Below are 13252 nucleotides of genomic sequence, written 5' to 3'. Positions count from 1 at the left end.
AAGAAGGAGAGTGATTGAGTGCTGCATCAGATGACCTGGCCTAGTCAATCAACTGACCTAAGACCCAATTGAGATGGTTTGGGATGAGTTGAATGGCAGAGTGCAGGAAAAGCAGCCAACAAGTGCTCAGCATATGTGGGAACTCCAAGACTGTTGGAAAAGCATTCCAGGTGAAGTTGGTTGAGAAAATGCCAAGAGTATGCAAAGCTGTCATCAAGGAAAAGTGTGGCTATTTTGAAGAATTGCAAATAAACAAATCAAAATATATTTTATAACACTTTTTTGGTTACTACATGATTCCATATGTGTTATTTCATAGTTTTGATGTCTTCACTATTATTCTACTATGAGTAAAATAGTCAAAATAAAGAAAAACCCTGAAATGAGTCGGTGTTTCCAAACTTTTGACTGATACTGTATAAAAAACAAGTTTCTTTAAATACGCTACATGACCAAAGTCATGGGCATTAATATGGAGTTGGTCCCCCCTTTGCTGATATTACATCCTCCACTCTTTTGGGAAGGCTTTCCACTAGATGTTGGAACATTGCTGCAGGAATTTGCTTCCATTCAGCCACAAGAGCATTAGTGAGGTCGGGAACTGGTGTTGGGCGTTTAGACCTGGCTGGCAGTTGGTGTTCCAATTCATCCCAAAGATGTTCAATGGGGTTGAGGTCAGGGCTCTGTGCAGGCCAGTCAAGTTCTTCCACACCGATCTCGACAAACCATTTCTGTATGAACCTCGCTTTGTGCACGGGAGTATTGTCATGTTGAAACAGGAAAGGGCCTTCCTCAAACTGTTGCCACAAAGTTGGAAGCACAGAATCATCTAGAATGTCATTGTATTCTGTAGCGTTAAGATTTCCCTTCACTGGAACTAAGGGGCCCGAACCATGAAAAACAGCCCCAGACCATTATTCCTCCTCCACCAAACTTTACAGTTGTCACTATGCATTGTGACAGGTAGCGTTCTCCTGGCATCCGCCAAACCCAGATTCTACACTCGGACTGCCAGATGGTGAAGCCTGATTCATCACTCCAGAGAACACGGTTCCACTGCTCCAGAGTCCAATGGCGGCGAGCTTTACACCACTCCAGCTGGCGCTTGGCATTGAGCATGGTGATCTTAGGCTTGTGTGCGGCTGCTCGTCCATGGGAAAACCATTTGATGAAGCTCCCGACAAACAGTTCTTGTGCTGACGTTGCTTCCAGAGGCAGTTTGGAACTCGTAGTGAGTTGCAGTCAAGGACAGATGATTTTTACGCGCTTCAGAGCTTGGCAATCCTTTTCTGGGAGATTGTGTGGCCTACCACTTAGTGGCTACGCCGTTGTTGCTCCTAGGCATTTCCACTTCACAATAACAGCACTTAGAGTTGAGTGGGGCAGCTCAAGCCGGGCAGAAATTTGACGAACTGACTTGTTGAAAAGGTGGGTCTATGGAGATTGCATGGCTGTGTGCTCGTGTCAGCAACGAGTGTTACTGAAATGGCAGAATCCACAAATTTGTGTATATATATATATACAGGCTCCATATAGCCTATACGAGCACAGGCACCATATAGCCTATACAAGCACGGGCTCCATATAGCCTATACAAGCACAGGCTCCAATGAAGAGTTGACCTTCTCCTCTAGTCTTCAATTTCCAAGGAGGAAGCTTATCCCATTTCTTAGTAATCATTATGCACAACAGACTGCATCAAGTTATTGTGACATATTCCAAATGATTTCCAAGTATTCTTTCTATTAGGTATACAAGTTTCATGAAAACCGAAACATTGCTTTCTTGCTAAATCACTAGTCACTCAAAGTTGAAAATGTCTAACTTTAAAATGAATAACATTTGGCCAATCATTAATAAATCACAACACAATTTAATATTCCAATCATTCCGCTGCCATTGCTATAAATATGATAATTCCATAACATTCACGGCTAAATGAACTTGACGACTACATTGATTGTGGTGGTCTCAGCTCGGCAGTGTTCCCCTCTGGAGGTAAGACTGAACCATTCTCACCGGAGAAACGGGTGTCATCAAAAATATCACAACACCTCTAGCACTGCCTATGTAGCCCGTACGACCTATTGCAATGGCGACAACTAAACTTGTAATCTGCAGGTGTACTTACTTTGTGCATAAATCACATTTTCGGTGTCGAATATAATCCGTTTTTTTCCTGGAATTGTGATGTGGTCTGTTCCTAAATCCATCAGTACTCTTTAGTGTTTGCCAATGTTGGAGGTGTAACTGGGGTCTGGCCCTGGACAAAGGTAAAGAATAGTATATTTATTAGCGACGTATTCGTGTTCAGATAGCCTTTGGGGTTGTTGTTCGACCTGTGTCACCTCTGAATATGTGTGTGTTGTCTTGGTGAATTATACCGGGCTGGTTTCTGCAGCGAAATGCAAACTAAAGGGCTGTTCGGCCATGATGTTCCCGAGCGCACTGGAAGAGTTCAGAACCGGTTAGCTAGCTGGCTAATTATCTAACCTAATGCAGAACAAATATGCATTCATTTAACCTAATGCAGAACAAATATGCATTCATTTAACCCATGCACGGTTACATCTGCAACGTGTCTTTTATATATATATATAGCTAAACGTTTACGGCACGTTTTGGTATCCATTTTTCATAGGATGGTTATTGCTGTTAGCACAGCAGGAGCAGCTACAGTTAGTTTAGCTGGTTAGCATGTCATGTCATGCAATAATATCAAGACTATATTGATAGAATATAATTCCCGATGATTTTAGACAGCAGGCCAGCTGGCTAGTGGTTGTTGTTGGCAGCTGGCTCTGTTATTATAGCTAGGTAGTTAGCTCGCTAGTTAGTTCAACTGGCTAATAATAACACACATGCTAACTTACTAGTTGTATCTTTTTTCGCCTCTTGTCCGGACAGCTAACTACTAGCCATACATGGAGAAAATAAGTTATATTGTAATGTGACATGTTATGCTCAATATAGGTCAGCCAAAATAAACCATGTGTTCTGATAAAACTAATTACTGGATCATGTGGTAGGCCCAACTACTGATGCATGGGTTATTCTGCTTATCAGAACTCACTTTGAAAACGTGTTATTCCCATCCAAAGATTATCTGATGGTTTCTACCCAGGGCTCATTTGAAGGTTTATAACCCGGTCTCATTTGAAGGTTTATAACCCGGTCTCATTTGAAGGTTTATAACCCGGTCTCATTTGAAGGTTTATAACCCGGTCTCATTTGAAGGTTTATAACCCGGTCTCATTTGAAGGTTTATAACCCGGTCTCATTTGAAGGTTTATAACCAGGTCTCATTTGAAGGTTTATATATAACCAGGTCTCATTTGAAGGTTTATAACCCGGTCTCATTTGAAGGTTTATAACCCGGTCTCATTTGAAGGTTTATAACCAGGTCTCATTTGAAGGTTTATAACCAGGTCTCATTTGAAGGTTTATAACCCGGTCTCATTTGAAGGTTTATACCCAGGTCTCATTTGATAAAGGGTTTAATTTACACTTAAGGTCATAGCATCAAACACACATAGAAGTACTGTAATATAGATCCACAAAGCTGATTCTACTGCGAAGACTCTGTGGCCCTCAGGGACCTCCAGGGCCTCATCCTGTAGGCTGCACAAGGATAAGGGCCACTATATTGGGTAATTAAATACATTTTTTTGTTGTTGTCACATGCGCTGACTACGACAGGTGAAATGCTTACTTTACAAGCCCATAGCCAACAATGTAGTTCAAGAAATAGAGTTTAAGAAAATATTTACAAAATAAAGTAAAAAATTAATTAAAAAGTAGCAATTCATAAAATAACATTAACGAGGCTAAATATAGGGTGTATCAGTACAGAGTCAATGTGCGGGGATACAGGTTGGTCGAGATCATTTGTACATGTAGGTAGGGGTGAAGTGATTTTGCATAGATGATGAACAGCAAGTAGCAGCATTGTGAAAAAGTGGGAGGGGGGTTGTCAATGTAAATAGTATGGGTGGCCATTTTGATTAATTGTTCAGCAGTATTATGGCTTGGAGGTAGAAGCTGTTAAGGAGACTTTTGGACCTAGACTTGGCGCTCCGGTTCCGCTTGCTGTGCGGTCGCAGAGAGAACAGTCTATGACTCTTCCTGCAGTTACAGGACCGTCACAGCTAGCACAATACTACCTATTCCATAAATGTTCAAACCTATTGGGAGAGAACCATAAGTACTGTGTTTTGCTAGCTAGCATGTCCACCAATGGCCCTGCGTTGAACGTCCCTGTGTTGAATGGCCCTGTGTTGAATGGCCCTGTGTTGAATGGCCCTGTGTTAAATGGCCCTGTGTTGAACGGCCCTGTGTTGAACGGCCCTGTGTTGAACGGCCCTGTGTTGAACGGCCCTGTGTTGAACGGCCCTGTGTTGAACGGCCCTGTGTTGAATGGCCCTGTGTTGTCTCTCTCTGGCTGCAATGACTCTGTGTGCTTCCAAAATGGCTTCCAAAGTAGTGAGATGTATAATATGGAATAGGGAACCACCTGCTCCCTCGATGTTGAGCTTAGCAGCAGGGACATGAGCATAAAGGATCATTGTGTGGTCGCATTAACTAACCACCAATGGATCAGAATGTGAGCTAGGCTACTCTGTTTGGGTTCTGGTGATGTCATTTCCTGGCCGACTTACCTCAGTCCAGTGCCGTCATAGGCCGAAAGGACTGCGTCCCAAATGGCTCCTCCCCTATTCCTCGTGTAGTGCACTTCTCTTGAAAAGTAGTGCACTATTATGTGGGGAATAGGGTGTCGTTTGGGATGCGAGGAAGGTCGCTGGACAAACAATGAACAGGGCTTTCATGGGGACTTCTGTACTATACTCTTGTTATATAGCCATACATTATTTGGCTAGAGGATACATGCTACTGTGTCACAGCTCACACTCGTCATTCGTTTTGTGTGTCTAATATATATTTGCTCCTCTGCCAGGTATAGAGCATGGCTCAAGTGAAAGTGCAGACCTCAACGCCCCTGGCTGGCCCTGGCTTCTCCCCCCTGTCTCCCCTCGGGGCCATGCCCAGTCCAGGACCCTTGGGTCTACAGCCCTCAGTCAATGGCCCTGGGCCCACCCCCGGCTGCCCCACTCCCTCAGCCGGGTATGGGCCCGACACCCCTGTGTCTGCCATCTCACCAGGTAGGTCAAATTATAATTCTGATTTAGACCTGGGACACCAGGTGGGTGATTCCCCTCTAATCAGGGACTGATTTAGACCTGGGACACCAGGTGGGTGATTCCCCTCTAATCAGGGTCTGATACAGACCTGGGACACCAGGTGGGTGATTCCCCTCTAATCAGGGACTGATTTAGACCTGGGATACCAGGTGGGTGATTCCCCTCTAATCAGGGCCTAATTTAGACCTGGGACACCAGGTGGGTGATTCCCCTCTAATCAGGGCCTGATTTAGACCTGGGACACCAGGTGGGTGCAGTTAAAGATCAGGTAGAACAAAACCAGTAGCACTCGTGACCTCGTAGGGTCAGATTTGAATAACCCTGGTCTATAGGCTAGTACTAGTTACTGCCCCTGTGTCTGCCTATATAGAGCTATACAATACGTGTTTTATTGGTCCAGTAATCCTTCTGTTGTTGCTGTTGCTGTCACAGTACCTAACCTGACACGCAACACGGTACGGGATTTATATTTTTGTTCTTGTCCATAGCGACATACAATTCATCCGAAGGTTGCCAGAGGAGACGACAACACGTCACAGTCGTATTGAGTAAATCTTCTCTCAGCTAAAGTATCTATCAAGGAAAGTGTTAGTGGGAAAAGAGAAGTGACCTGTACCTTTTCTACGGTGTAGTTTAGTACTAGTTATTAGCGTCGTGGTGCGGTTCTAACACACAGACCAGGAGTTGAAATAAACAGACATCTCATCTCAGCCCAAAATCAGTTTTCGTATCGTCAATCACAATAATGACTATTATTATTGATGATTGTTGGTGATTAACATGTTTTTGTTTTTGTTTTCTCTCCTCATAACAATAATAACGCCTCTTGTCCAGGCCCACCCCAGGAGACCATGGCAAACCCTAAAGAGAAAACTCCCATGTGTCTGGTGAATGAGTTAGCCCGTTTCAACAGGATCCAACCGCAGTACAAGCTGCTCAACGAGAGAGGCCCTGCACACGCTAAGGTACCCAGCCTCACGGAGCACGACTTCCCTGTTCAAAGTGACACGACTACTGGGTTTACACCGTCACTGATTTACACCGTCACTGATTTACACCATCACTGGTTTACACCATCACTGGTTTACACTGACACTGATTTACACCATCACCGGTTTACACTATCACTGATTTACACCATCACTGGTTTACACTGACACTGGTTTACACTGACACTGGTTTACACTGACACTGGTTTACACTGACACTGGTTTACACCATCACTGGTTTACACTGACACTGGTTTACACTGACACTGGTTTACACTGACACTGGTTTACACCATCACTGGTTTACACTGACACTGGTTTACACCGTCACTGATTTACACCATCACTGGTTTACAACATCACTGGTTTACACCATCACTGATTTACACTGTCACTGGTGTACACCATCACTGGTTTACACTGTCACTGGTTTACACCGTCACTGATTTACACCATCACTGGTTTACACCATCACTGATTTATACTGACACTGGTTTACACCATCACTGATTTACACCATCACTGGTTTACACTGACACTGGTTTACACTGACACTGGTTTACACTGACACTGGTTTATAACGTCACTGATTTACACCGTCACTGATTTACACCATCACTGGTTTACACCATCACTGGTTTACACCGTCACTGGTTTACACTGACACTGATTTACACCATCACCGGTTTACACCATCACTGATTTACACCGTCACTGATTTACACTGTCACTGATTTACACTGACACTGTTTTACACCATCACCGGTTTACACCATCACTGGTTTACACCATCACTGGTTTACACCGTCACTGATTTACACCGTCACCGATTTACACTGTCACTGATTTACACCATCACCGGTTTACACCATCACTGGTTTACACCATCACTGGTTTACACTGACACTGATTTACACCATCACTGATTTACATCAACTACGCACAGCTGTGTTGGTCTGTCTTCTCCTAACGACACAGCCGACTCTGTGTTGGTCTGTCTTCTCCTAAAAACACAGCCGACTCTGTGCTGGTCTGTCTTCTCCTAAAACACAGCCAACTCTGTGTTGGTCTGTCTTCTCCTAAATCTGTCTTCTCCTAAAGACACAGCCAACTCTGTGTTGGTCTGTCTTCTCCTAAAGACACAGCCAACTCTGTGTTGGTCTGTCTTCTCCTAAAGATACAGCCAACTCTGTGTTGGTATGTCTTCTCCTAACGACACAGCCGACTCTGTGTTGGTCTGTCTTCTCCTAAAGACACAGCCGACTCTGTGTTGGTCTGTCTTCTCCTAAAGATACAGCCGACTCTGTGTTGGTCTGTCTTCTCCTAAAAACACAGCCGACTCTGTGCTGGTCTGTCTTCTCCTAAAGACACAGCCAACTCTGTGTTGGTCTGTCTTCTCCTAAAGACACAGCCAACTCTGTGTTGGTCTGTCTTCTCCTAAAGATACAGCCAACTCTGTGTTGGTCTGTCTTCTCCTAAAGACACAGCCAACTCTGTGTTGGTCTGTCTTCTCCTAAAGACACAGCCAACTCTGTGTTGGTCTGTCTTCTCCTAAAGACACAGCCGACCCAATGTCTTTCGTTGACGTAAGACACGTGTGATTGCAAAATTAGATTTTTATGCCATGGATCCCTATTACAGTTAATTGTCTGGCTTCGTGTCTGCTCAGCTAAATGACTTGATGTAATGTTAAATGTGGTGTTTTCCCTCCTGTCCACTGGGTGGCGCTGTGGACAGATCTTTACAGTGCAGCTGTGTCTGGAGGAGCAGGTGTGGGAGGCGGAGGGCACCAGCATCAAGAAGGCTCAGCACTCCACCGCCTGCCTTGCCCTCACTGAGAGCCTTCTGCCCAGGCCCGCTCCTCGCTCTCCTACAATGGACGTCAACAGCAACCCAGGTCATTTAGATGTCTTATTTGTGATGTTTTTTTTGTTATACGGATGTTGTACTGAGAAATTCTGCGTTGCACCAGATTTATCCTCCAGTTGATCTGCAGATGGAAGGCTCTCAACACCAGGGTCCTGGTCAAATGGCAACACATGAGAGAAAACATTTTGAGAGAGAAAACTAAAACGAAAGGTCAATAACTGTGTTCCAAAACATTTGACAGTACAATCACTCTCTATATTTTACAGTACAATCACTCTCTATATTTTACAGTACAATCACTCTCTATATTTTACAGTACAATCACTCTCCATATTTTACAGTACAATCACTCTCTATATTTTACAGTACAATCACTCTCTATATTTTACAGTACAATCACTCTCTATATTTTACAGTACATTCAGAGAGACTTGCCGAGGCCTAGGCCCGTCCAGAGAGTACCAGGGACAGTACCAGGGTCAGTACCAGGGTTAGAGGACAGCCGTTGGCCTTGGCCCGTCCAGACAGTACCAGGGACAGTACCAGGGTCAGAGGACAGTACCTCTCTCTCTACATCTCTCTCTACCTCTCTCTCTCTCTCTCTATCTCTCTCTCTACATCTCTCTCTACCTCTCTCTCTACATCTCTCTCTACCTCTCTCTCTCTCTCTCTATCTCTCTATCTCTCTCTCTACCTCTCTCTCTACCCCTCTCTATCTCTCTCTCTCTCTCTCTACCCTCTCTCTCTACCCCTCTATCTCTCTCTCTCTCTACCTCTCTCTCTATCTCTCTACCTCTCTCTCTATCTCTCTACCTCTCTATCTCTCTACCTCTCTCTCTATCTCTCTACCTCTCTCTCTATCTCTCTCTCTACCTCTCTCTCTATCTCTCTACCTCTCTCTCTCTACCCCTCTCTACCTCTCTCTCTCTCTCCCTCTCTCTCTAACTCTCTGTCTCTCCTCCTGTAGGTAGTATCACCCCTACGGTGGAGCTGAATGGTCTGGCTATGAAGAGAGGTGAGCCAGCCATCTACCGTCCCCTGGACCCCAAGCCCATACCCAACTACAGAGCCAACTATAACTTCAGAGGCATGTTCAACCAAAGGTGAGTCCGACCACCTCGCACGACCAAACCATTTGTTTGTTTCTTCATTCATTATATTTGAGTCATTTAGCAGATGCCAGAGCGACTTAGAGTTAGTGTATACATCTTTAGATGACTAGATGAGGCGACCACAGCAGTACATTTAGTAGAGTAGAGTTAGTAGGAAAAGACAAGTGCCATTTTTATTACATTTGTTCTTCGTTAAAGCATACTGCCTCGGCAGGTCATTTCAAGTTAATTATTAGCATTATTTTTTACCTTTATTTAACCAGGCAAGTCAGTTAAGAACAAATTCTTATTTTCAATGACGTCCTAGGAACCTTCCGGTTACTAGTCCAACGCTCTAACCACTAGGCTACCCTGCCGCCCCGGTTACCGTGTACTGTTACCTAGCTAGCTAATGTTAGCTAGCTGGCAGGTCATTTCAAGTTAAAGTGTACTGTTACCTAGCTAGCTAACATTGCATGTATGATCTGTGTAGTAATATTATTCATATCTCATTTGCATTGCTAGTTATAGCCTAATGTTAGCTAGTTATAGCCTAATGTTAGCTAGCTATAGCCTAATGTTAGCTAGCTATAGCCTAATGTTAGCTAGCTATAGCCTAATGTTAGCTAGCTATAGCCTAATGTTAGCTAGCTATAGCCTAATGTTAGCTAGCTATAGCCTAATGTTAGCTAGCTATAGCCTAATGTTAGCTAGCTATAGCCTAATGTTAGCTAGTTATAGCCTAATGTTAGCTAGCTATAGCCTAATGTTAGCTATATAACATTGCTACCTGCAGGTTCATTCAAACCCACCTGTGGGTTTGACCTTCGAAGGAACAATGTAGAACCCTCATCCTTTTTTATTTCACCTTTATTTAACCAGGCAAGTCAGTTAAGAACAAATTCTTATTTTCAATGACAGCCTAGGAACTGTGGGTTAACTGGTCTAGGAACAGTGGGTTAACTGGTCTAGGAACAGTGGGTTAACTGCCTTGTTCAGGGGCAGAACAACAGATTTGGACCTTGTCAGCTCGGGGATTTGAACATGCAACCTTCCGGTTACTAGTCCAACGCTCTAACCACTAGGCTACGCTGCCACCTCTACACTCTAACCACTAGGCTACCTGCCACCTCTACACTCTAACCACTAGGCTACCTGCCACCTCTACACTCTAACCACTAGGCTACCTGCCTCCTCTACACTCTAACCACTAGGCTACCTGCCACCTCTACACTCTAACCACTAGGCTACCTGCCACCTCTACACTCTAACCACTAGGCTACCTCCCACCTCTACACTCTAACCACTAGGCTACCTGCCACCTCTACACTCTAACCACTAGGCTACCTGCCACCTCTACACTCTAACCACTAGGCTACCTGCCACCTCTACACTCTAACCACTAGGCTACCTGCCACCTCTACACTCTAACCACTAGGCTACCTGCCACCTCTACACTCTAACCACTAGGCTACCCTACCACCTCTACACTCTAACCACTAGGCTACCTGCCACCTCTACACTCTAACCACTAGGCTACCTGCCACCTCTACTCTCTAACCACTAGGCTACCTGCCACCTCTACACTCTAACCACTAGGCTACCTACCACCTCTACACTCTAACCACTAGGCTACCTGCCACCTCTACTCTCTAACCACTAGGCTACCTGCCACCTCTACACTCTAACCACTAGGCTACCCTGCCACCTCTACACTCTAACCACTAGGCTACCTGCCTCCTCTACACTCTAACCACTAGGCTACCTGCCTCCTCTAACCACTAGACTACCTGCCACCTCTACACTCTAACCACTAGACTACCTGCCACCTCTACACTCTAACCACTAGGCTACCTGCCACCTCTACACTCTAACCACTAGGCTACCTGCCACCTCTACACTCTAACCACTAGGCTACCTGCCTCCTCTACACTCTAACCACTAGGCTACCTGCCACCTCTACACTCTAACCACTAGGCTACCTGCCTCCTCTACACTCTAACCACTAGACTACCTACCTCTACACTCTAACCGCTAGGCTACCCTGCCACCTCTACACTCTAACCACTAGGCTACCTGCCACCTCTACACTCTAACCACTAGGCTACCTGCCACCTCTACACTCTAACCACTAGGCTACCTACCTCCTCTACACTCTAACCACTAGGCTACCCTACCTCCTCTACACTCTAACCACTAGGCTACCCTACCTCCTCTACACTCTAACCACTAGGCTACCCTACCTCCTCTACACTCTAACCACTAGGCTACCCTACCTCCTCTACACTCTAACCACTAGTGTACCTACCTCCTCTACACTCTAACCACTAGACTACCCTGCCACCTCTACACTCTAACCACTAGGCTACCTACCACCTCTACACTCTAACCACTAGGCTACCTGCCACCTCTACACTCTAACCACTAGGCTACCTACCTCCTCTACACTCTAACCACTAGGCTACCCTACCTCCTCTACACTCTAACCACTAGGCTACCCTACCTCCTCTACACTCTAACCACTAGGCTACCCTACCTCCTCTACACTCTAACCACTAGGCTACCCTACCTCCTCTACACTCTAACCACTAGGCTACCCTACCTCCTCTACACTCTAACCACTAGGCTACCCTACCTCCTCTACACTCTAACCACTAGGCTACCCTGCCGCCTCTACACTCTAACCACTAGGCTACCTGCCACCTCTACACTCTAACCACTAGGCTACCTACCTCCTCTACACTCTAACCACTAGGCTACCTACCTCCTCTACACTCTAACCACTAGGCTACCCTCCTTACTGTCCAACATGGTGCTGAATCTTTCATGTTGTTATTATTACTCTCTTCCACTTCCAACAAGTGCAAAGCGTGTAACTGTAGTGTCCCTGTTCAGGCCCATGTGGCTGTGTGTCTGATGGGTAAACCAGGATTCTCCTTTTCATCCTTGTGACCCAGATGTGTTTCGGTCCGGGGTATTCTTATCGTCAGGACGTTAGCTGGTGTTCTTCTAAACACATTAAAGCTTGGCCCTTGCTCTCTGTCTCTGTCAACTCCCCTTCTCCTTCAGCAGAGTCATCTCCAGTATTTCCAAACCACCATAAAAGCGTCAGAGGTTGTGGATTAATGGTCCCCCTCCCCGTGCTGGAATGCAGAGAGGGTAGAGAGGCCGTCTTACCTTATTTAGTTCAGACACAGAGGATATGTTGCTGCCCCTCTGCCCTGGTCACTTCCAGGTAGATAGACAGGACAGAGAGAGACAGACAGAACAGAGAGGGTAGAGAGGCCGTCTTACCTTATTTAGTTCAGACACAGCGGATATGTTGCTGCCCCTCTGCCCTGGTCACTTCCAGGTAGATAGTCTGTCTCTCTCTGTCCTGTCTGTTTCTGTCTGTCCTGTCTGTCTCTCTGTCCTGTCTCTGTCCTGTCTGTCTCTCTCTGTCCTGTCTGTCTCTCTCTGTCCTGTCTCTGTCTCTCTGGAGGTCTTTCTGTTTTTATCGTTCCTCTTATATTTTCTCGTCTTTTATCTGAGTGGAGGAAGTGTGGGAGGATTGGAGGAAGTGTGGGAGGATTGGAGGAAGTGTGGGAGGATTGGAGGAAGTGTGGGAGGAGTGGAGGAAGTGTGGGAGGAATGGGAGGGGTGGAGGAAGTGTGGGAGGAGTGGGAGGAAGTGTGGGAGGAGTGGAGGAAGTGGGAGGAGTGGAGGAAGTGTGGGAGGAATGGGAGGAAGTGTGGGAGGAGTGGAGGAAGTGTGGGAGGAGTGGAGGAAGTGTGGGAGGAGTGGAGGAAGTGTGGGAGGAGTGGGAGAGGTGGAGGAAGTGTGGGAGGAGTGGAGGAAGTGTGGGAGGAGTGGAGGTAGTGTGGGAGGAGTGGAGGAAGTGTGGGAGGAGAGTGATACGAGGATGGAATCCTCTTTTGACATGTTGAAGCGATCATCTTAATGAGAATCAAACAGGAAGTTGAAGTCTTTTTCAGTATTTCTGGGTCATATTTGTTCATTGTTTTAAAAGTAACGTATCTAACAATCATTGTTGTTGAGACGTTCTCATCACCCCGTGTGTGGTAACAATTGTTCCCCAGAAACAATAATGTTAACACTAGATGGC

The 13252-nt window shown here is 45.7% G+C and overlaps 1 protein-coding gene across 1 annotated transcript in view; it reads left to right on the top strand.

Annotated features, from left to right (window-relative positions):
* Window positions 1–2130: 2130 nt before the first annotated feature.
* Window positions 2131–13252, top strand: part of stau2 (staufen double-stranded RNA binding protein 2) — a 312363-nt gene continuing 301241 nt past the window's right edge. The window contains exons 1-5 of the mRNA XM_031796896.1: window positions 2131–2273; window positions 4955–5159; window positions 6033–6163; window positions 7925–8084; window positions 9024–9159. Coding sequence (XP_031652756.1) covers window positions 4964–5159; window positions 6033–6163; window positions 7925–8084; window positions 9024–9159 — 623 coding nt within the window. The 5' untranslated portion in view covers window positions 2131–2273; window positions 4955–4963. The remainder of the gene's footprint in view (window positions 2274–4954; window positions 5160–6032; window positions 6164–7924; window positions 8085–9023; window positions 9160–13252) is intronic.

Source organism: Oncorhynchus kisutch, linkage group LG18, assembly GCF_002021735.2.
Source record: "Oncorhynchus kisutch isolate 150728-3 linkage group LG18, Okis_V2, whole genome shotgun sequence".
Lineage (NCBI taxonomy): Eukaryota > Metazoa > Chordata > Actinopteri > Salmoniformes > Salmonidae > Oncorhynchus > Oncorhynchus kisutch.
This window is presented reverse-complemented; position numbering and strand designations above follow the sequence as displayed.